Below are 19,711 nucleotides of genomic sequence, written 5' to 3'. Positions count from 1 at the left end.
TGCACATGCTACTTCCACTACCTAGTAAGCTCTTCTCTGACCTGTATGGCCGGCAACTCCTCCCTTCCCTCGGTTCTCCTCCCAGATGTCCCCTCCTCCGAGAAGACTCCCTGACCACCTCTCCCTGTCACATAACTATGTTCGTTTTCTTTATACCACACGTCACTGATTAAAATCACCTGCCACCCGCCTTCCCCCAGCGACGTGAATTCTCTGTGGGCAGGAAGCATACCCACTCCACCCACCGTGGTTATCCCCGGGCCAGAACAGACCAAGTGCATCGTAGTAGCTCAGTAAATGCGTCACATGCTTGAAACCGTGCTCTGGCACCCCAAGAGGAGTCTCCCTGTGAGAGGAACGTGCCTCCTGGCAGTGAAGACACAGTCTGCGTCCACCTCATCCCAGGAGACCGTTGTCACGGTTTGGCCGAGAGGCTTCCGCTAAGGCAGGGGCAAGAGAACAGAAGGAAGGTGGCTTCGCCTCTGCAGCGGAGACTTGCCAGATGCGGTCGTCACAGCTTCGTGGGGAGTCCCGTGTCCTGCCGCCGTGACCTGCATGCAAGTGCTCGCGGACCCGCTTCCTCCCTCAGATCCTGGCAGGGGGGCAGCTCGGGGACACCTCATCACCCACACTGTTCGCTGGCCCACCCCCGGCTCCTGGGGAAGGGGGACAGTATCCTCAGCACCAGGTGGCCTAAAGCCAATCCTGCTGACAGGGAGTTAAATCTTTCCCCCTAGCAACTCCCGAAAAAAATCAAGCAGTTGGTTAGCGAAGCACTGGGTCCAGATGGACGAAGCGTCTGGGCGACTGAGCTTGCCGCCGGCCCGCAGAGCGGCTCTTCTGGTCTCTCCCCTGCAGCCCTCTTCCCACCGGCAGGGGACCCCGGAGCCAGCCCCGTGGCAGGCGGGGAGGCTGGAGAGCAGGCCCCCGGAGCGGCATCCCTGGACCTCAGGCTGCAGGATGCTGGCGGGCGAGCCCGGTTGCTAGGAGACAGCGGTGAGTGTGGGAGGGATGACGCGGGCAGTGTGGGCAGGGCTGGAGCCGCACCTGGCAGGCGGTCCAGGGAGGACAAAAATGGAAGCCGGCTCCATCCAGAGCCGCCGGCAACACTGACACCCGTGAGGACCCGCCGTGTCCCTGGTCCGAAATAAGTCGCGCCCCAGGGGTGCAGGGAGCGTCTCCAAGGCTCGGCCGGTGTCGACAGCGTTTGGGGGGGAAATGCCAGCTCCACCTCTCCCAGGAGCCCCGTGTTTCTCCTACGGTGGAGCAGGCAGCCTGGGCTGGGGGGGTCGTGCCCCGTTCGTGTCTGTTCAAGTTCTGCACATAAAGAAAAAAAAAGAGTTGGGATACGGGTACTTGCACCCCCCACGTTCCCAGCAGCAGCATCCACAGCGACCCAGTGGCGGACACGACCCGAGTGCCCATCAGCAGGTGAATGGACAAGCCCACTGTGGCCCACCCGCCCAGACACTGGAATATTACTCAGCTTTAAAAAGGAAGGGCGTCCTGCCACCTGCCACCACGTGGACAGACCTGGAGGTCACTGTGTGCAGTGACAGAAGCCAGGCACAGAAGGACACGTCCCGCGTGACCCCCTAGAGGAGTCCCGCCCACAGAGACAGAGAGTAGATGGTGGGAGCCAGGGGTGGGGAGTCCGTGCTTCATGGGGACAGAGTCTCAGTCTGGGGAGATGGAAAGTTCTGGACGCAGGCGGGGGGGGGGGGCGGCTGCACAACAGTGTGAGTGTGCCTGACGCCGCTGAGCTGTGCTCTTGGAGACGGTGAGTTTTACGTCTATTTTAACACACCAGGGAACTTCAGTGCACTGGGTTTTCCCATTACAAAAAGCCGGGAAGTTTCAGAAAAGCGAAAGAGTGGAAACGAGGTCGAGTACTATGAACACACGCCGTGTTTCCTTCCCGTCTTGTCTCTCGTGCTCTCTCGGTGGCGGGTCGGCTCTTTATACCATTTTGATGCCTGCGTTTCTCCACGTGACGCCATCTCAACTTTGATTCCTCATTGTTCTGCGTGTGCTTAGACTTTTTCTCATTTAATACTTCCACAGGCCTCACGATATGACTTTTTTAATTGTGGTAACACGCATATAAAATTTGCTGCTTTATATCAAAGTGTACAACTCAGTGGCTTTTGCTGTTTTCGCTGGGATGCGCGACCATCGCCACCATCTAATTCCAGAACATTCCATCAGCTCAAAAAGAAGGCTTGCCCCCATTAGCTGTCACCCTCATCCTCCCCAGCCCCCACGACGTTTCGCACACGTGGACTCACACCCCTTGGGGGCTCTCGTGTCCAGTTCCCTCCCTGAGCGTCGTGTGTTCGGGGTCCGTCCGCAGGGCGGCGGCGGGGGGTGGGCGCCTCGCTCCGGCTCGTGGCCGAGGGACGTGTGCGTGTGGGCCATGTTCTGTTTATCTGTTCATCTATTGGTGGGCATCTTCCCCCCACTTTTTTGGCTGAGATGTCATTTTTAATAGATGCATTTTTAATAGATGCATTTTAATAGATCCCACAAAATGAACGTGCCCTAATTTGCTTAACCATCCCCTCCTGTTGGACATTTTCAAGTTATTAACCACGATGCGGCAAACATGCTGTCTTGCACAGTTGGGGTTCTGTCCCTCCCTCCGTAGATGTCCCAAAATGGAACTTATCGGTCAGGGGGCGTGGGCATTTGAAGGCATTTGAAATTTCCACGTGCAAGTTTGGAATCCATCGGAACCTGGCCAGGTTCCCTCTCGTGGTAAACGAAGGAGCCCTGTCCTCCTCTCCCAAGTCGGGACTGTGTCTTCTCATCTCCAAAATACTCATCTTCACGTGGCCATGAGTTTGGCAGTTAGGTTTCATTCTGTGACATCTTTTTTTTTTTTTTTTAATATTTATACATTGTTCACTGTTCACATTTAACATTTAACAATAATAATTGAGAGACAGAGAGACGGAGCATGAGCAGGGGAGGGACAGAGAGAGGAGACACAGAATCCGAAGCCGGCTCCAGGCTCCGAGCTGTCAGCACAGAGCCCGACGCGGGGCTCGAACTCACAAACCGCGAGATCACAACCTGAGCCGAGGTCAGACGCTTAACCGACTGAGCCCCCCAGGCGCCCCCATTCTGTGACATCTTGTATCGCGCACTGCTGTTTCAGTTTCTTTTATCCAACCAGCGTTTATTGAACACCTGGCACGCGCCATGGGCTGTCACTCATGTGGCTTCCCTATGTCTGCCACTGAGAGGGTTGAAATGTATTCAGTATTCAATCAGCAAGCACTTCCCAACTTCCTTGGGAGGAACTAAAGCTGAACCAGCAGCTGTCCCTTGGTGCAGTGAGGGTGACTCCAGGCTCCCGTCTCAGCGTGGCCTTGAACAGACGAGCTGCGGGGTGTCAGGACAGTTCACTTCGCCTCCCCGACCTTCTATAAAATTGAATCAAAACTAGCAGCACCCACCTTGCAGAGCTGGGGGAGAACCCAGTAATAAAGTGGATTTTTTTTTTTTTAACGTTTATTTATTTTTGAGACAGAGACAGAGCATGAACGGGGGAGGGGCAGAGAGAGAGGGAGACACAGAATCGGAAACAGGCTCCAGGCTCTGAGCCATCAGCCCAGAGCCCGACGCGGGGCTCGAACTCACAGACCGCGAGATCGTGACCTGGCTGAAGTCGGACGCTTAACCGACTGCGCCACCCAGGCGCCCCATAAAGTGGATTTTTTAACACTTGCTGCACGGAAGGTTTCAGTCTCAGGGACACAGGCATGGCGGAGGGCAGGTGTGAAGGTGGAAACCAGCAATCAAGGTGAAAGTCACACAGGAAACCATGACCTCTTCAGTTTCCAGAATACAAGCCGCCGGGCTGTGAGGAAAGCCCTACGGTGTCACTGGTGTTTGAGGCAGTGACCAGTGCCTTGTACTCAACCCACTCGACTCCCTCGCGAGGAGCCTCCTGCCAGCTCTGTGTCACTTGCCATAGAGCAAATGTTAGCTAGTGAGAGACTAAAACCCAAAAAGAGAAGGAAAATGTAATTTGGAGCAAAGAGACAATGAGAACAGAAGAAAGCAGTTGTAGAAACCCCCTTATGCAGGTTATCCTCAGAGAGCTTGTAGAAGATGCGATGGCCAGGAAGCAGGTTTGCATTTGCCTTTTGAAAAAGAACTTTAAGGGGCGCCCGGCCGGCTCAGTCAGTGGGCGTGTGAGTCTTGATCTCAGGGTCGTGAGTTTGAGCCCCATGTTGGGTGTAGAGATTACTTAAAGATGAGAATCTTAAAAAGGAAAAAGAACATTCAAAGAACTAGAAAGAAGTTGGAAACTCAACCTGGTAGTCAAAATATGGAAATGTTGACAGACGTGGAAGAAAAAGTAGAATGAGAAGACAAAAAGAAAAAAAAAGGCAAGAAAAGTAGGAGACCAATGTATGATGAAGAAGAAGAGACACCACAGGGGAAGAAATCACCAGTGACATCATTTAAGAAAGTTTGGCAGGAATGGAACACATGACACAGCCTGCCAAAACGTCCAGCTCGACCAGTGAACACAGACGCCCACCAAACCCACGCTTTGAAAGTACAGGATGTGGAGGCTAAGAAGATTGTACAGGCTTCAAAAGAGAGGGCAAACAACATGACAAGCAGGGGATAAGGAAGCAGGACAGCTTCAGGTTGTTCAACTGCCCAAGGCTAGAATCTGGAAGACACCAGGCAAGGAAGTCAGCCACCACTCGGGATAGTGTCTTCAGTCAAGCCACCGGCCACACGGGGGTGGAAGGAAAAGCCTTGAGGGTACACACTCCCGAAATGAGGGCACAGACCAAGAAACAGAGAGACCTAGGACCCCCCCCCAAAAAAAAAAAAAAACAGGAGTCACTTCCCAGGAACCCCTAGGTGCTGAAGAAGGACCAGGGGTACAGCCGGGCCGCATCTGGCCCTGAGTGGAGAAGTTAGATCCATTGGAAAGGTTGGAAGAGATGGAGTGTCACAGATACACAAAACAAAGGCAATCACTAACTCCAGGCAAATACCAGAACAAGGCCTAGAAAATAAAAGTGCTCCTTAGCACTTAGCAGACATTGCTCCACTGTGAACAAGTTACACATAATAACATAAAGGTCTACTGCAGGCTCAGCTCCAGAGGTAAATGATTGATCAAGCCAGAGATGATCCCTGCCCTTGCTCATGGAACATACATTTTGTCAAGGGGGCAAAGGCACGTCAGGAGGGCAGTCAACAATAATGGGTAGACATGGTAACGTGTAGTGATTTGGGCTCAGATGGTGGGTGGCCACTATGGGTGGTCAGTAAGGGTCTCTTGGAGGAACCAGAAATGCTGAGAAGGAGCCAAGCTGGAGAGGAGCTGGGGAAAGCACATAGGAGGAGGAGAAAACAGCATGCGCAAAGGCCCCAAGGCCAGGCAGTGCCTGGAACATTTGAGGAACAGCAGGCAGAGGCAGAGGAAGTGATAGCAAGCCAGCCAAGGGAAGTGGAGGGAGCTGAGAGCAAGAGGTGACAACAGCCAGACACAGCTGGTGACGTGACGGGCCACCGAGAGGAGCTTGGGTTTATCCTAAGCATAGTGGAGCCATGCAAAGATTTTTTTTTTAATTTTTTTATTTATTTTTGAGACAGAGAGAGACAGAGCGTGAGCCGGGGAGGGGCAGAGAGAGGGGGACACAGAATCCGAAGCAGGCTCCGGGCTCCGAGCTGTCAGCCCAGAGCCCGACGCGGGGCTCAAACCCACAAACTGCGAGATCATGACCTGAGTGGATGTCAGACGCTCGACCGACTGAGCCACCCACGCGCCCCGTGCCACGCAAAGATTTTAAGCCAAGAAGTGCTATGGACCCGGTTTACACGTGTTGAACCTACAAGCAGGCTCAGCTCCGCCTATAGAACAAGAAAGACAAGATGAGGGATGGGGGCGGGCAAACAGGTTCCCCCATCAAAGGCAGGTCCCCCCTGGCACCCCAAAGCAGTCGCCTTGAGAAGCCCTCCATTCGGTGAGTGGAGAATGGCCCGTCACACCATGTGTCCAGTTGCAGAGTGAGCAATGCAGCAGTTTTCCTCGAAAGAGCGGAATGTTCCTCCACTGAATCCCCCAAGTCCCCTGGCGGGGAGGAGAAAGCTAAATTTAAAGGCGTGCTAATTGGGGCACTCTGATCTGGCCCGGTGCTCCAGCCGAGGATCTTTGGGGGCCCCCCCGGCAGCTCAGCTGTTCCCACGTCTGGCTGATGCCGTCCTGCCTCACCTGCCCTCTGGAGAACTCTTTGGGGGTCCGTCATGGGCCCCACACCTTGCCGTGCAACTGGCCTGTGGGCCCTGGAGCCCGACGGACCGGGGTTGAAAGTGCAGCCCGCCGCTTCCTGTATCCCGGGGTGAGCCCGGGCACCGACGGGGCCTCAGTTGTCTCGTCTGTGAAATGGCTACAATGAAAGTGCTCAGCTCACAGGTGTCAGTCATTGCTCATTACCTCTCCCCTCCCTTGTACTCGTTGGCTTAAAAAATACGTCCTGAGCCCCTCCTGTGTGCCAGGTTCAGGGGCCACAGCAGTGAATGACACGGTCCAAAACCTGTCCCCTGGCCTTGGGGAGCTGATGTTCTGGAGAGGCTGCAGCCAGTAGATAACACCACCACCACCACCACCACAAAACGAGTACAATATATGGCCAGTTAGACCATGGTAGCTCTACTGATCTACAAGGGGAGAGGACGTGAAGTGTCAGAAGACTGGAATATTCTGTAGGCGCTGGAATGATGGGTACGTCCGGGGAAGTGTCCCAGGCAGAAGGCACAACTAACGCAAAGGCCCTGAAGTGGGGACATGCCTGGGAGCTTTGAGGAGGCTTCCTTGGCCCCTGCTGTAAAAACTACATTTCCCAGCTTCCCCTGCTACCAAATTTGGCCATGTGGCTAAGTTCCACCCAATGGAATAGAGCAAAGCTGTCACGTGCATCTTCCAAGAGGAGCCCTTGAAGGGAAGAGGTGTACCTTTCCCTGCCAACTTCCTGCTTCCTGTTGGCTGAAATGCCCATGGGAGGGCTGGAGCTTCAGCAGCCATGTTAGCTCAAGAGGTGACAGTTGATGTGAGGAGAAAGGCAGAGCAACAAGATGGCAGGAGCCTCGGTTCCTGACACTGCCCAGGAGTACATCCCTCAGAGATTAATTTCTATCTTCTTCAAGCCTCCAGCACTCGTGTTCTTCCACCCTGTGTAGCCAGTCCCGATTCAAACTGATGCATTACGTAAGGTGCATGTCCTATGACTCCCCTTGTTCGCCGCCTACATCGATTTTCATCCATATTAGTACAGAATTAAGAAATGTGCCCTGCCTTTGAGAAGTTTACAACCCCACTGAGTGAGTCCGCAGGCCTGACTTACAGCCCCAGCCAGCTGTGCGACCATAGACCAGTAGCTTGGCCTCTCTGGAACTCAGGATTGGCCCCCAAACCGCCAGGAGTTTGGAGAACAGGGGCTTCTGCAAATTGCAACAGCCAACAAAGGAGAAAGGTAGGACGCGAAAAACGGTGAGATTTGAATAAACAAAGAAGGGCCTTCAGGAGGCAAAGCGGGTGGGTCCTCAGGGTCCCTCTGTTGCACGTGTCGGAAGACGGAACCACCGGACCCAGCGGATGGATGGGAGATCTATCAGATCTTGGAAGGGTGCACCCAGGAGCTCCCACTTCTAGCCGGGTTTAGGGCAATCTAATCTGACTCGCCATCCACGTCCTAGAGTACGTTCATTTCAACGCCCACCTTCCTGCCCTATTTTCAGTATTAGGAATCCTTTTGCTGGCAAGTGGCAGAAACCCCCTGCAGGAGCAACCAAAAAAAGCAGAGTGGTTTCCAACACTAGTCATAGCGTGAACTCGAGGCACGGTTGGATCCAAGGATTTGAATTCCTCCTTCAGGATTCAGCCTCTGCTTTCTCTGCACTGGCCTCCTTCCCAGGCAGGCTCACGGGCTCAGTCACCAAGGCCAGGTCCACACCCATCACTCGGTGAGACAAGAAAGCTGGTGCCTCCAGCGAGGGGTCTTTTCGGGGCATAGAAGCAGGGTTTTGCTCTGAGAAGGTGGGTGCATCCTAAAAATGGTGCCAGTCGAGATGGGTGTGAGCCGGAGATGCCAACAGGACAAAGGGGAAGGGCATTCTGGGCAGAAGGAGGTGCCAGACTGCTGGGTGCTTTGTGGGAGCAGGAGGCGAGGCCGGGGAGGTCCGTTGGGAGCTGAACGTGAAGAGCTCCGAATGCCATGCTGAGCGTTTTAGGCAGTGGGGAGCTATGGGAGCATTCAGCGCGGGGGAGGGCTACAGTCACATTTTCATCCTTAGCCATGCAGGGGAAGGTGAATGGTGGTAGGTAGCAAGGAGGAAAACTGGAGGCAGCTGGGAAGTCAGGGAGGGGCTTCTGTGTCGCCAGCCTGTACCAGGCGGGGTGGCCTGGCGCGTCAGAGAATTTCTGGAATCAAGCTCGACAGGACTGAAACACGGAGGGTGAGGAGCCCGGGACTGGGTAATTCTGAGGCCCGGCTGGCTTCAGACTAGTCAAGGGAAAGGGCAAGATCCCCCCCAGCTCCTGGCAGGAGGAGGAGATACTGGCAATGCCACCCCCGGGGACTGAAAGACCCCTCTAGCCTTTGAGATTCCAAGTGGCCAACTCGCTAATGTCTTTAGGGTTGGGGAGTTGACCCCTCCTATAGCTCTGACTGAAATACGCCCCGGACTCAAAGCCTATCTCCCTAGAGTCAGGTGCAGCTTAGTGCCCCATATGCTGGGGGGGGGGGGGGCTGCACCCCCGGCTAGCCCTTGGAGATTTGGGAACCTGGCACTATCTACTTAAGCCCGTCCCTCTCCAGTCTCAGCACCTTTGGCTCCTCTGATCGCCTCGAGTTCGGGACAAGATCCCTGGGGTCCTGGGGAGGTTGGAAGCATTACTCAGACAGTATTGTCCCAGAGGGAGCAAGCCAGCCCCTTTCACATCTCTTCCCACCTCTCTGACTGCATCAAGCAGAAAGTCTCCCTAGGGAGCTAGGGCCCCTTAGAGTCTTGTACGTGGGCTCACGTCCCTGCTGAGCAAAAGGAAGGCAGGCCTCCATCACGGGGCCTCCGGCTCAGTCTCTGGTCTGCATCTAACGCTGGGCTGCTGGGCTTCCTGTGGCTATTTTGATGTGTTTCTATTTCAGGCAAGTGATGATGGTTTGCCATATATGGTGGCCCCAGGACCCAACCGAATGCTGGCTGCAGGGTCTCCAGCCCCGGGTCCACAGCAGGGCCTGTGCCTGTTGCTGGTTGGAGGGTCCCCTTCTGGAACTTTCCCCCTTGGACCTCTTCTCTCCTGTGTAACACCAAAGGATGGATGGTGCCATTGGTATCGTGTCACATCTCGGTGCTGGGTGAACAGCTGTTGACTCTAGGACCTTAATACATAGAAGTTCCCAGTTGTGGCTCCACAATAGGGAAGTTTTGTGACTCCATAAGTGGGCGTCTATTCCCAAAAGCCTTCTGGGGTGACATAAGATTACATACAGGACCCAGGATGCTCCTCCCTGGGCATCCTGGCTCACCACCCTCCTAGGACCAGCTCTGTCCTTGCCAAGCGGACTCCTCCACCGGAAGCAGAGCGATGGCCGGAGCCCCCCGCCCAGACCCCAGTGCCTTGGGCCTCAAATGCTCATCTGTTTTCTGAGGTTGAAGCCGCCGGACCCGCAGAGAAGGAAGCCCAGGCAGGCTGGCTTGGCCCCGGCCGGGCTTCACTGTCCCCTCCGCCAGGAGGCCTCCGGTCCCACGTGATTTTTTTTTTTTTTTTTCTGTAGCCCCGATTTCCCCTTAATATCGATGATGATCGTAACGACACCGATAACCGTTGACATTTTTGAGCACTTTGCGCCAGGCGCCAAGAATCCTCCGGGCAGAGGAGGTGAGTGAGGGCGCTGGAATCGCGGAGTCAGGAGGGTCCAGTACACAGCCTGGGCGCTGCGGCTTGCTTATCTCCCCAAACGGGCAGCTCACTCTCCCCGTCCCCCCGCCCCCCACGCTCCCCCGCCCCGCGCGCGGCACCCGCTCCAAGGCCTCTGTTTCCCAGGGTGGGCGGGGTGCGCGCCCGAGACACCACGCCAGGGCGCGCGACGTGGAGCAGGCGAGCGCCCCGGGCCCCCCGCCCGGGCCGTGCGGGAGGCGCCGGGGGCCGCAGGGGCGGGGCGGGGAGGGGCCGGCGGCGGCGGCGGCGGCGGCGGCGGCGGCGCGCGGAGCAGACCGCAGTGCGGGCGGCGCTAGGACCTGCGGGGGCTTCCCGGGCCGCGGCGCCTCCCGCTCCCCCGCTCCCCCCAGCCCTCCCCCCCCCCCCAAAATGAGGAAACGGAGCAACTTGTTCCAAGTTGTGCAGCCAGGGCTGCCTTGGGGTGCCCAGCCAGCGCTCGGGGGCCCTCCTGGGTGTGGGCGCGGGGCGCGGCCCGGGGGCGCCCCCTGAGCAGGTGAGCCCGGTGGCGGGGGTAAGGGGAGAGACCTTGGGGCAGTGGCGGGGTGTGTGGGGGGGACCCCGAGGGCCCCGGGGGCGTCCCGGGCGTGCGCTGGAGCAGCCGGTGTGAGCGCCAGTGTGCGCGGCCGGTACGCGGCTGGGGTAGCGGGTGGTTAGAGGCGATCGGGCGCGGGGTGGGGGGTATTTTTCTGGGTGCGAGTGTGCGCGTCTGCAGGCTCCCGGGTGTGTGTATCCGCGCGTCCACGTGGAGGGATGTTCGCGTGTGGCCGAGATGCGTGTGCGCGGCCCTGCGTGTAGCTCGTGTAGCGCCGGGTGCCCTGGCGGCCCCGCGTCTGGCGCCCAGGTGTTCAAGTGCGGGTCCGTGTGTGTGTTGGGGGAGACAGGCACACACATCTCTGGATGTCGGAGAGGCTGTTCGTGTGTGCACATGAGTAGACGTGTGCACACCTGTCTCTAGGTGAACGTGCCTTTGCTTGCACACCCGCGTGCCCGTGGGTCCCTGTGTCCACCTGTGTCCAAGCCCCATGTGTTTCTGTGTGTGCTCGTGTGTACATGGATCAGTATGCGTGTGAGTACACAGGGGGCTGGGGATTTACGGGGGGCAGTACTGGAGAGGCAGAGGTTCATCTCCCAACCGTCCCCACGGCCCACTCACCTGCCGTGGGGTCCGGGGGAGAAAAGCCCTCCCCCCGCAGCAGTAAGAGACCAGAGACCGTGTGTCTGTCCTAGGTTGGCGTTGGGATTGGTGGGGGATCAGAGAGGCTCAGCCGATGGCCAGAGGGGCCCAGGAGGGCTGCATGCCCCCTGCCCTCCCCCCCCCACCACCGTCCCGGCCCCACCCTAGGGTCAGGGATAGTGGGGAATGACCTTGAATCATCCTCTGGTTCCTTGCTCTGCCCCTGCCCCTGCCCACTTACCAGAAAAGAGGAAGAACCAAGCTCAGTTAGGCGGCACCGTGATCCCCACCCACTGAGTGACTGCTGGGGGCTGAGCCAGGCGCTTCCCCCCTCCCCACCATATGGCCCCTTGCTCTGTGCCCACCCTGTGCCTCCGTTTCCCTTTCGGGACCATGGCGAGGCTAGATTCTCTGGTCTCCTCGCTGATGTTCCATGGCTGCAACTCTACAAGGAATTCCTGTGGATAAAGACCACCTCCCCAAAGGGGCTTAGGGAGCCATCACCCGGGACCCCCTATGGGGATGCCCTCCCCCTGTCACCTCCATCTGGCCCCGGGCTGGAAGTGGTTCGTTAGCAATGGCCCCGGGCCCCAGCCTGGCTCCAGTCTGGGCTCTCCAGCTGGTCTCTGCCCCTCACCCAGGTGAGCCCCCGCTTCCTCCGTGCCTGGCGCCCCACGTTCGTCTCAGCCAGGATGCCAACGGTGAGTACCCCCACCCCGGGCTGCCTGTGTCTCGACCCGTGCCCTGCTCAGTCCACACCCACGGGACCTCAGAGCCGTGTCGGGGGCTGTACTCTGACCGTGTCCCCTTCAGCCGGTGCTGCATTTCTGTCACCTTTTCTTCCCCATCTTCTGCCTTCGTAGCAGCAGATGTTTCTATCCTGGCTGCTCCCCCTTTCTTTTGTGTTGTTCTTTCTGCCTCTGCCTTGCTGTCTTTTGCCCAGTTTCCATTTCTTCCTCACCCCTGGCATCTCTCATGCCCTTTTGCCCCCCGCCCCGCCCCCCGCAGAGGCGCTGGGCCCCAGGCACCCAATGCATCACCAAGTGTGAGCACACACGCCCCAAGCCGGGAGAGCTGGCCTTCCACAAGGGCGACGTGGTCACCATCCTGGAGGCCTGTGAGGTGAGTGGTGGCCCGGGGGCCTGGCGGTGCTTGGGGAGGTGTGCCTCTGCAGGACCTCCCCTCCCCCCCCCCCCCCCCACGCAGACACCGACCCCTGGCTCCCTCCCTGGCAGAACAAGAGCTGGTACCGTGCCAAGCACCACGCCAGCGGGCAGGAGGGTCTGCTGGCGGCGGGGGCGCTGCGGGAGCGGGAGGCCCTGTCGGCCGACCCCAAGCTCAGTCTCATGCCGTGAGTCGCGGGGCCGCCCGGGGCGGGGGCCGGGGGGCCGGGGGGGCCGGAGGGCCTTGGCGGCCCGGTCCAGCGCGCCCTTCCGCCGGCCGCAGGTGGTTCCACGGGAAGATCTCGGGCCAGGAGGCCGTGCAGCAGCTGCAGCCGCCGGAGGACGGGCTGTTCCTGGTGCGAGAGTCCGCGCGGCATCCGGGCGACTACGTGCTGTGCGTGAGCTTCGGCCGCGACGTCATCCACTACCGGGTGCTGCATCGCGACGGCCACCTGACCATCGACGAGGCCGTCTGCTTCTGCAACCTCATGGACATGGTGGAGGTGCGGCCGCCGCAAGGCCCAGGGCCTCCAGAGGCGCGCGGACACCCCAGGCCCTGCCCCAGGCCGGCAGTGGGGGGTGGGGCCCGACGCCCAAAGCTGCGTGGGGAGGAGGGGCTGGTCTCCGTGGGCCACCAAGCCCAAGGTGGTCTGAGTCCTCTGGATGCACCTCTGGGGGGGGGGGGGGCTGGGGTGGCTCCTCTAGACCCCCAGGAACCTCCAAGTTGACACTCGTCCAGAGACCACCGCCCCACCTTCCCCAGGATCCTCTCCTGTTTCCTAGCCTGCATCCTTTCCGTTTCCATGGAAACCAACCCAACTCCTCTGGAGGAAAGGAAACCCCCCTTCTCCCCAGCTCCTGCCCACCCGGTTCAGGGCACAGAATGCAGGGCGTCCCCTCACCGTGGGGCCAGGCTCACGGCTGCCTCTGCCCTGTCCCCCCGCCCCCCCGCCCCCCAGCATTACAGCAAGGACAAGGGGGCCATCTGCACGAAGCTAGTGAAACCCAAGAGGAAGCAGGGCACCAAGTCGGCAGAGGAGGAGCTGGCCAAAGGTAGGGGCCCCTGCCCTCCCGCGCCGGGCCCACGGCCAAGGCCGCTGCACACGAGCGGATTGCGGGACCTGGCACAATGAGCAGAGCACCCGGGGCAGCCCTCGGGGCGGGCAGGAGGGCCCACAGACGCCCAGCAGCCCACATGGGGTGAATTCCCACACTTGCTGCTGCTTCCACGTCTCTGTCGCCTGCCCTGTCACCTGGGCCAGAAGCCTGGGCCTGAGCCTCAAGCCACCACCCACCCACCGGCCGTCCAGCCCCAGCCCTAGATCCTTCCACCAGAGCCCTGCCTCTGTGCCCCCAGAGGTGACTTTCTACCATGAAAATCTACCCATATCTCTCCCTTGCCTTCTAGAACCTTCCCTCATGGCTGAGCTGTCTTCCTGGCCTCATCTACAAGGCCCTTCCTTTTTGTCCCGTTTCCCTCCTTGTTTCCTCCCGTGTCTCTGTGCTGTTGTGCATTCCTTTCCCTCCCCAAGTACTCTTCCAGCCCCATTTTCATTGAGAAATGACATCCTCAATGCTCAAGGCCCGAAGCAAATGCCACCCCCACCTCCACGGCCACCCCCTTTGAACCTGACGATCATGTCTCTTTGGAAGCATGTCTCTCCCAGGGAAATCTGGACGTCTTGGGGGTGGCCCTCAGGGGAGGCTGGTGTCACCATGCTTGATCGTGGAGTGGGGCTTTGGGGAGGAAGGGGAGGGGGCCTATGGAAGCTAGTAGAGAGGAAGGGGGAACGTAGGCAGTTTTGAGACAAGGCGTCAGGGAGGCTGGACTGCAGATGACCACTTAGAGTGCTGGAAGATTCTGGAAAATTCTGGAAGAGTCTCCAACCTTTACGAGAAGATTCCAGAAACTTTGACAGCCTCCGTGTTTGTGGTATCTTTTGCTGTGTGTCCCTGGGTAGCCAGAGATGAAAAGGCTCTAAAGGGAAGAACCCACGGGGTATTTGGAGGGACACAGTCTCCCGGTGGAAGAGAGGGCAGCCCCAGGGCTGCCCCTGGGGCTCCATGGGGCGTTCCTGGAGAGTGAGGCTGGGGCCTTACCCCACCCGCCCCCAACCCTCGTCAGCTCCTTTCCTCAGGTGGGCCTGAGATGGGCAGGCTCTGTTGCTTTCCAGCACTTGAAAACCAGGACCAGGGGTGGGGTGTCTCACACAAGCCCTCGGGCCGTTGCTAGGCGTAGTGGCCGCCTGAATGTGTGTCCCTGCCGGGGCGCTGTGGGAGACGCCACCGGCCTCTCGCCAGGCGGACCCCCCACTGGAGGGGCTGGTGGAACCCATTCCCCTCTGACCGGGTCTCCACCCCACAGCCGGCTGGTTACTGAACCTACAGCATTTGACGCTGGGTGCGCGGATTGGAGAGGGTGAGTTTGGAGGTAAGTGGGGTCCTGGGTCCGGGGCTGAAGGAAGAGGGGCGGGAGAGATGAATTAATCCACACCCGTGTTAACACCTTTTTGCTGTGAGCCTGTGTCTCCCTCTGTGACGGGGGGGGGGGGGGGGGGGGGGGGGGGGGGGGGGGGCGGTGACATCAGCTGTGCGGACCAGCACTCCGTGATCGGTGATCGCGCGCAATGCCTTCACGGCTCTGGGCCCTGTACTGGGAATGCCATTCCTGGAAGCTGTTGTTCTGGAAGGCTCTGGGGCTTAGATCAGGGGTCGGCCTACCTTCTCTGTAAAGGGCCTGGCTTTTCAGGCCAGTCTGTGTCACATCTATTCAGCTCTGCCTTAGTAGCAGGAAAGTTGCTGCAGACACAGGTAAATGAATGGGCCAATAAAACTTTATTTGTGGACACTGAACTGCGAATTCCTTGTCATTTTCATTTGTTGCAAAGTAGTATTTTTCTTGTGACTTTTTTCAAACGTGAAAAAATGTACAAACCACTCCGAGCTCTGTGAGCCTTGCAAAGGCAGGAGGCAGGCCTGGATTTGGCCCACGAGTTGAAGTTTGCAGACCCTACTTAGCTGATTGTCTCTGATCAGCCTGCAGGGGTGAGGGGTTTTCCAGGCCTGGGGACCCACAGCCCTGGCGGTGTGCATGGCGGTCGGTGTGCGTGGGTGTTTCCATCTGCCTGTCCCCGCCCCTGTCCCCCCCCCCCCACAGCGGTCCTGCAGGGTGAGTACCTGGGACAGAAGGTGGCCGTGAAGAACGTCAAGTGTGATGTGACGGCCCAGGCCTTCCTGGACGAGACGGCGGTCATGACGTGAGTCCCGGGTGGGGGGCGAGCCCCCTGGGAGGGAGGGGCCCAGGCGCACCCTCACGGCCTGCCTGCCGCCCCCAGGAAGATACAGCACAAGAACCTGGTGCGTCTGCTGGGCGTGATCCTGCACCAGGGACTCTACATCGTCATGGAGCACGTGAGCAAGGTGGGGGTGGGGCCCGGCGTGGGATCAGGGTCTGGGGGGGGGGGCACCTGAGCAGCCTCGAGCCCCCCAGGCCCACTTCCCTTCCCCACAGGGCAACCTGGTGAACTTTCTACGGACACGAGGCCGGGCCCTCGTGAGCACGCCCCAGCTACTGCAGTTTTCCTTGTGAGTGGGACTCCCCGGGTGGGGCGGGGAGGGGGCTTTCTAAGGTCAAGGGAAAACTGAGGTGCCAAGTGGGAGGAGCCTGGCCTTGGGAATCTGCGCTCCAGTCACCGAGCGCCCCCCCAGCCCCGCGCCCCCCCTCCCCCGTGCTCTGCCCCCGGCCCAGGCACGTGGCTGAGGGCATGGAGTACCTGGAGGGCAAGAAGCTGGTGCACCGAGACCTTGCCGCCCGCAACATCCTCATTTCCGAGGACCTGGTGGCCAAGGTCAGTGACTTTGGCCTGGCCAAAGCCGAGCGGAAGGGGCTGGACTCAAGCCGGCTGCCGGTCAAATGGACGGCGCCCGAGGCTCTCAAACACGGGGTGAGCCCCCCTCCACCCTGGGACCCTTCCTTGTGTGGCCCTATCTGGGCCTCAGTGTCCCCATTTCTGAAACAGACTTGGGTTCAGTGCCGAGGGCCAGAACAACAAGGACTCCTTCCCCCACTGAGTCTGAGTTCCGCTCAGTGGGGGGTGGGGTGGGGGGGGGAGACTCAGAGGGGTCAGTCTATCGGGAGGAGACCAGAGAGGGAAGGTCAGCCCAGGGGGACTTCCTGGAGGAAGCAGGGGCTGTAACAGAAGCCATTAGGGCTCCCTCCTCACCCTGGTCCTGGGCCCCACAGAAGTTCTCCAGCAAGTCGGATGTCTGGAGTTTCGGGGTGCTTCTTTGGGAGGTTTTCTCATACGGCCGGGCTCCATACCCCAAGATGGTGAGTGGGGTCTGGGGGGAGGCGCCGGGTCCCCTGTGAGTCTGGGGACCATGGCCCTGACCCCAGCCGTGCTGGCGTGCCCTCTGCCCACAGTCGCTGAAGGAGGTGTCAGAGGCCGTGGAGAAGGGGTACCGCATGGAGCCCCCCGAGGGCTGCCCGGGCCCCATTCATGCCCTCATGGGCAGCTGCTGGGAGGCTGAGCCTGCCCGCCGGCCGCCCTTCCGGAAACTGGCAGAGAAGCTGGCCCGGGAGCTGCGCAGCGCGGGGGCCTCGGCCCCGGTGGGGGGCCAGGACACGGACAGTTCCTCCTCGCCCCGAGGCCAGGAGCCCTGACCCTGCCCGGTGGGGTCTCAGGCCCTAGAGGACAGAGCGGAGGGTGCGGGGTCGGGGGAACGGGCCAGGCCCGAGAAGGGTCAGGGCCAGCGAGCTGCTCATGTGGCCCAGGTGGGGGCTCTGGGCAGCCCGTGGACACCAGGGACCCGGGGAGGCGAGGGATTAGCGCCTCCATAAAGACTGGTTCCAAGGACTGCGGGTGTCTGAGTCTCTCTGCGACCCTTGGCGTCCTTCGCCCCAGGGGTTAACACCAGGGCACCCCCGTCACTCAGCCCAGGGCCATCCACCTACCAGTTGTCTGCCTGCTGAGGCCCCCACAGCCGCCGTTGGGGACACAGATCCCGAGGGGTGGAGCCAGGAGAGCCCCTGGGCATCACGGCCACCCCATGGGCCCACTTGTTACCACCCACGGTCCCCGCTGTGGTGCCCTCACAGCTGCCGTATTCGACCCTTGGGGTCCCCGGCTCAGAGGACCTCGGGAGGCTGCCTGCGGCCACGGAGGGCCACGTTCCACATCGTCTGTGCCTCCTCTGCGCCAGCCTTGCCCCTCAGGGCGGGCACACGGGAGCCCGGGGAGGGTCTGCCACGGCGGTGCAGCCGCCAGCCTGACCCAGTGACTCCAGAGGAGACTGACGGGAAGATGCAGGGGCGGGGGCTCTGGGCTCGCACCCCCAAGTTCCAAGCCTGACACCCCCGGCTGTGTGGCCCTGACCCGCCGTGACGAAGCGTCTTGAACTGAGGACAGACACTCCAGGGATAGGGGACATTAGTGCCAAACCCGGAGCCTCTGGGCAACCCCCACCCCCGCCCCCCGGTCCCAGCAGCCTCCTCTACGATCAGGCGTCTTTTCGGGGTGATGGGTGGGGGCCTGAAGACTCACACCGGTCAAGGCTCCGTGCACACAGCCGGTGCCCAGTTATTACTTGGGGCTGTCCGTCACCCCTTCTCATCGATGTTTCCAGCCAGCTTCTAGGATGCCCGGAGGGGTCTCCGGCCAGGCTGGGGTGGCCGTCGCCCCAGGACCCCTCAAACCGGAGAGGGCAAACCAGACCAAACACACCCTTCCGCTTTGGCTGACCCACCGCTCTTGAGCACGGCCTGAGCCAGGGACTTCCCCAAGGTCACACTGACCTCCTACGGTGCCCCTCCCCCCCCCCGGAGGTCCCACCCACCCTCCAGCCTCATTTTCCCCACCAGCACCTGAAGGGGCCCAGGGATTTTTCCTGGGGGAGAAATGACGGGTGGGAGGCTGGTGGGGCTGACAGTGGCCTGACCCCCACCTAATCCAGCCGGAGGGGACGCCCGGCCCCGCCCCTCCCCGCCCCTAATCCCGCTCTCTAAGCTGACACAGCGTCTGCACCTCCTGCCGCATCCGCTAAGCCACCAAAGTCCCCTGCGCCTAACTCCCGATCCCTCCTGCAGCCTCTTAACCCACCTGGGGCCAATTAGCTAATTGGGGCCTGAGAACAGAGCAGCTCGTTAGTGATGAGGCAATTAGGGCATTAGGGACCTCCCCCCCCCCCCCGCCCCCACTCTGTGCTGCAGGCCTCGTGCCCCTGTCCCCAGGCCTGCCCCACACATGGGGCAGCTGAGCCCGGACGGGCCCCCAGGGAGCCTCGGGGAGCACCGGCCACCCCGGGGCCCGGACTCACCCGCCTCTCGGGCGCTCGGGCCTGGGTCTCCCGCCTCGCCCCCCAGACAACCACCGTCCCGTCCTCCGTGGCGCTGAATCCACCAGACGTGGTCTTGGCCTCACCGCTGCCCCCACCCCCGCCCCGTCTCCCCTCCTCTCGGGCGCCGAGCTCCTTGGGTGGGGGTGGACAAACCAGTCTCAGGGTCTTTCCCCTGGAACCTGCTCCAGCTCTTGGACCACTGCCTCTGGGACAACCTTGTCATCTACCTGTCCCCCAAATTGGGCCCTGGGGAGAGCCGCCTCCTCCCTCTTCCCCCAACTCTCTCCCCAGGGTTGTTCCCCTCCCCCAACTTCCATCCCCACAGCCAGACCAGGCCTCCCATCTTGCCCCCAAGAGACATTCATCCAAAATGCCATCTGACTGCGTCCCTCCCCTGCTCCACAAACTCCCGTGGCTCCCCAGTACCCTCTCCACACACACACTTGGGTCCAGAATTTTAGCCATGCACTTCATCCCTCTGATTACTTTCCGTAACAGAGCAGCCCACCCTCTGTCCCCCCTTCCCTCCCCTGCTTGAGTTGTCTCACTAGGCTTAGAACCACCTGACGCTGTATTATGTCTCCTGGGTGGCTGTCTCCCCGACTAGCATGTCAGCTCCGAGGTTTGTGTCTGTTCTGTTCACTGCTGTGAACGCTACCTGGTACACTGTAAGCGCTCAACAATGTTTACTGAATGAATGAAGAACGGACTTCTATTCATTCCCCCAAACCCAGCGAAGTGCCCCCTACTCCACGGCCGGCTCAGTGTCCAGGGGAGCCGACAGCAACCGCCTTCACTTCACTTCTCGGAACCACGGCTTCCCCAACCCCCGTCAACATTTGTGTCTAAGAGGACCTTTTTCTGGCCCCAGCTGCTGAGAACAGTAACAGTGGGCATTCATTGAGCACTTCCTGAATGCCAACCACTGTGCAATGCTCTCTGCTTTCATCACCTCGTTGCCCCACCAGGGCAGGTCCTGGTGTCACCATTCTACAGCTAGGGAAACTGAGGCCCAGAGAGGGGAGGCCCTTGTTGGTGTCCTACTGTGAAGGGAGGCAGACCCAG

The 19,711-nt window shown here is 59.9% G+C and overlaps 1 protein-coding gene across 6 annotated transcripts; it reads left to right on the top strand.

Moving 5' to 3' along the window:
• The first annotated feature begins 655 nt into the window (after nt 1-655).
• On the top strand, nt 656-17,166 carry MATK (megakaryocyte-associated tyrosine kinase). 6 transcript variants are annotated; one of them, XM_045491502.1, is made up of 14 exons: nt 656-996; nt 9,810-9,913; nt 11,789-11,848; nt 12,156-12,269; nt 12,383-12,498; nt 12,594-12,813; nt 13,270-13,363; nt 14,676-14,741; nt 15,468-15,567; nt 15,646-15,730; nt 15,822-15,895; nt 16,059-16,254; nt 16,554-16,640; nt 16,734-17,166. In XM_045491502.1, exons 3-14 carry the CDS (start codon nt 11,840-11,842, stop codon nt 16,971-16,973), a joined length of 1,401 nt encoding a protein of 466 aa, XP_045347458.1. In that variant the 5' UTR covers nt 656-996; nt 9,810-9,913; nt 11,789-11,839; the 3' UTR covers nt 16,974-17,166. The 6 variants fall into 6 exon arrangements, with proteins under 6 accessions (XP_045347458.1, XP_045347455.1, XP_045347454.1 ...); XM_045491499.1 differs by lacking the exons at nt 656-996; nt 9,810-9,913 and adding exons at nt 10,211-10,466; nt 10,929-11,037 and having other exon boundaries at nt 15,646-15,721; XM_045491498.1 differs by lacking the exons at nt 656-996; nt 9,810-9,913 and adding exons at nt 10,211-10,466; nt 10,929-11,037.
• The last annotated feature ends 2,545 nt before the right edge of the window (nt 17,167-19,711 follow it).

The sequence above is a fragment of the Leopardus geoffroyi genome, chromosome A2, assembly GCF_018350155.1.
Source record: "Leopardus geoffroyi isolate Oge1 chromosome A2, O.geoffroyi_Oge1_pat1.0, whole genome shotgun sequence".
NCBI classification, from domain to species: Eukaryota; Metazoa; Chordata; class Mammalia; order Carnivora; family Felidae; genus Leopardus; species Leopardus geoffroyi.
The sequence above is the reverse complement of the archived record's forward strand: the minus strand, read 5'-3'. Positions and strand labels throughout refer to the sequence as shown.

Coding starts and splice junctions, on each gene's coding strand:
- MATK (XM_045491503.1), top strand. CDS start 11,541: ATGGCGAGGCTAGATTCTCTGGTCTCCTCGCTGATGTTCCATGGCTGC. Junction 11,603..11,778: donor GGCTGCAACTCTACAAGGAA/TTCCTGTGGATA, acceptor CTGGTCTCTGCC/CCTCACCCAGGTGAGCCCCC. Junction 11,849..12,155: donor TCTCAGCCAGGATGCCAACG/GTGAGTACCCCC, acceptor CGCCCCCCGCAG/AGGCGCTGGGCCCCAGGCAC.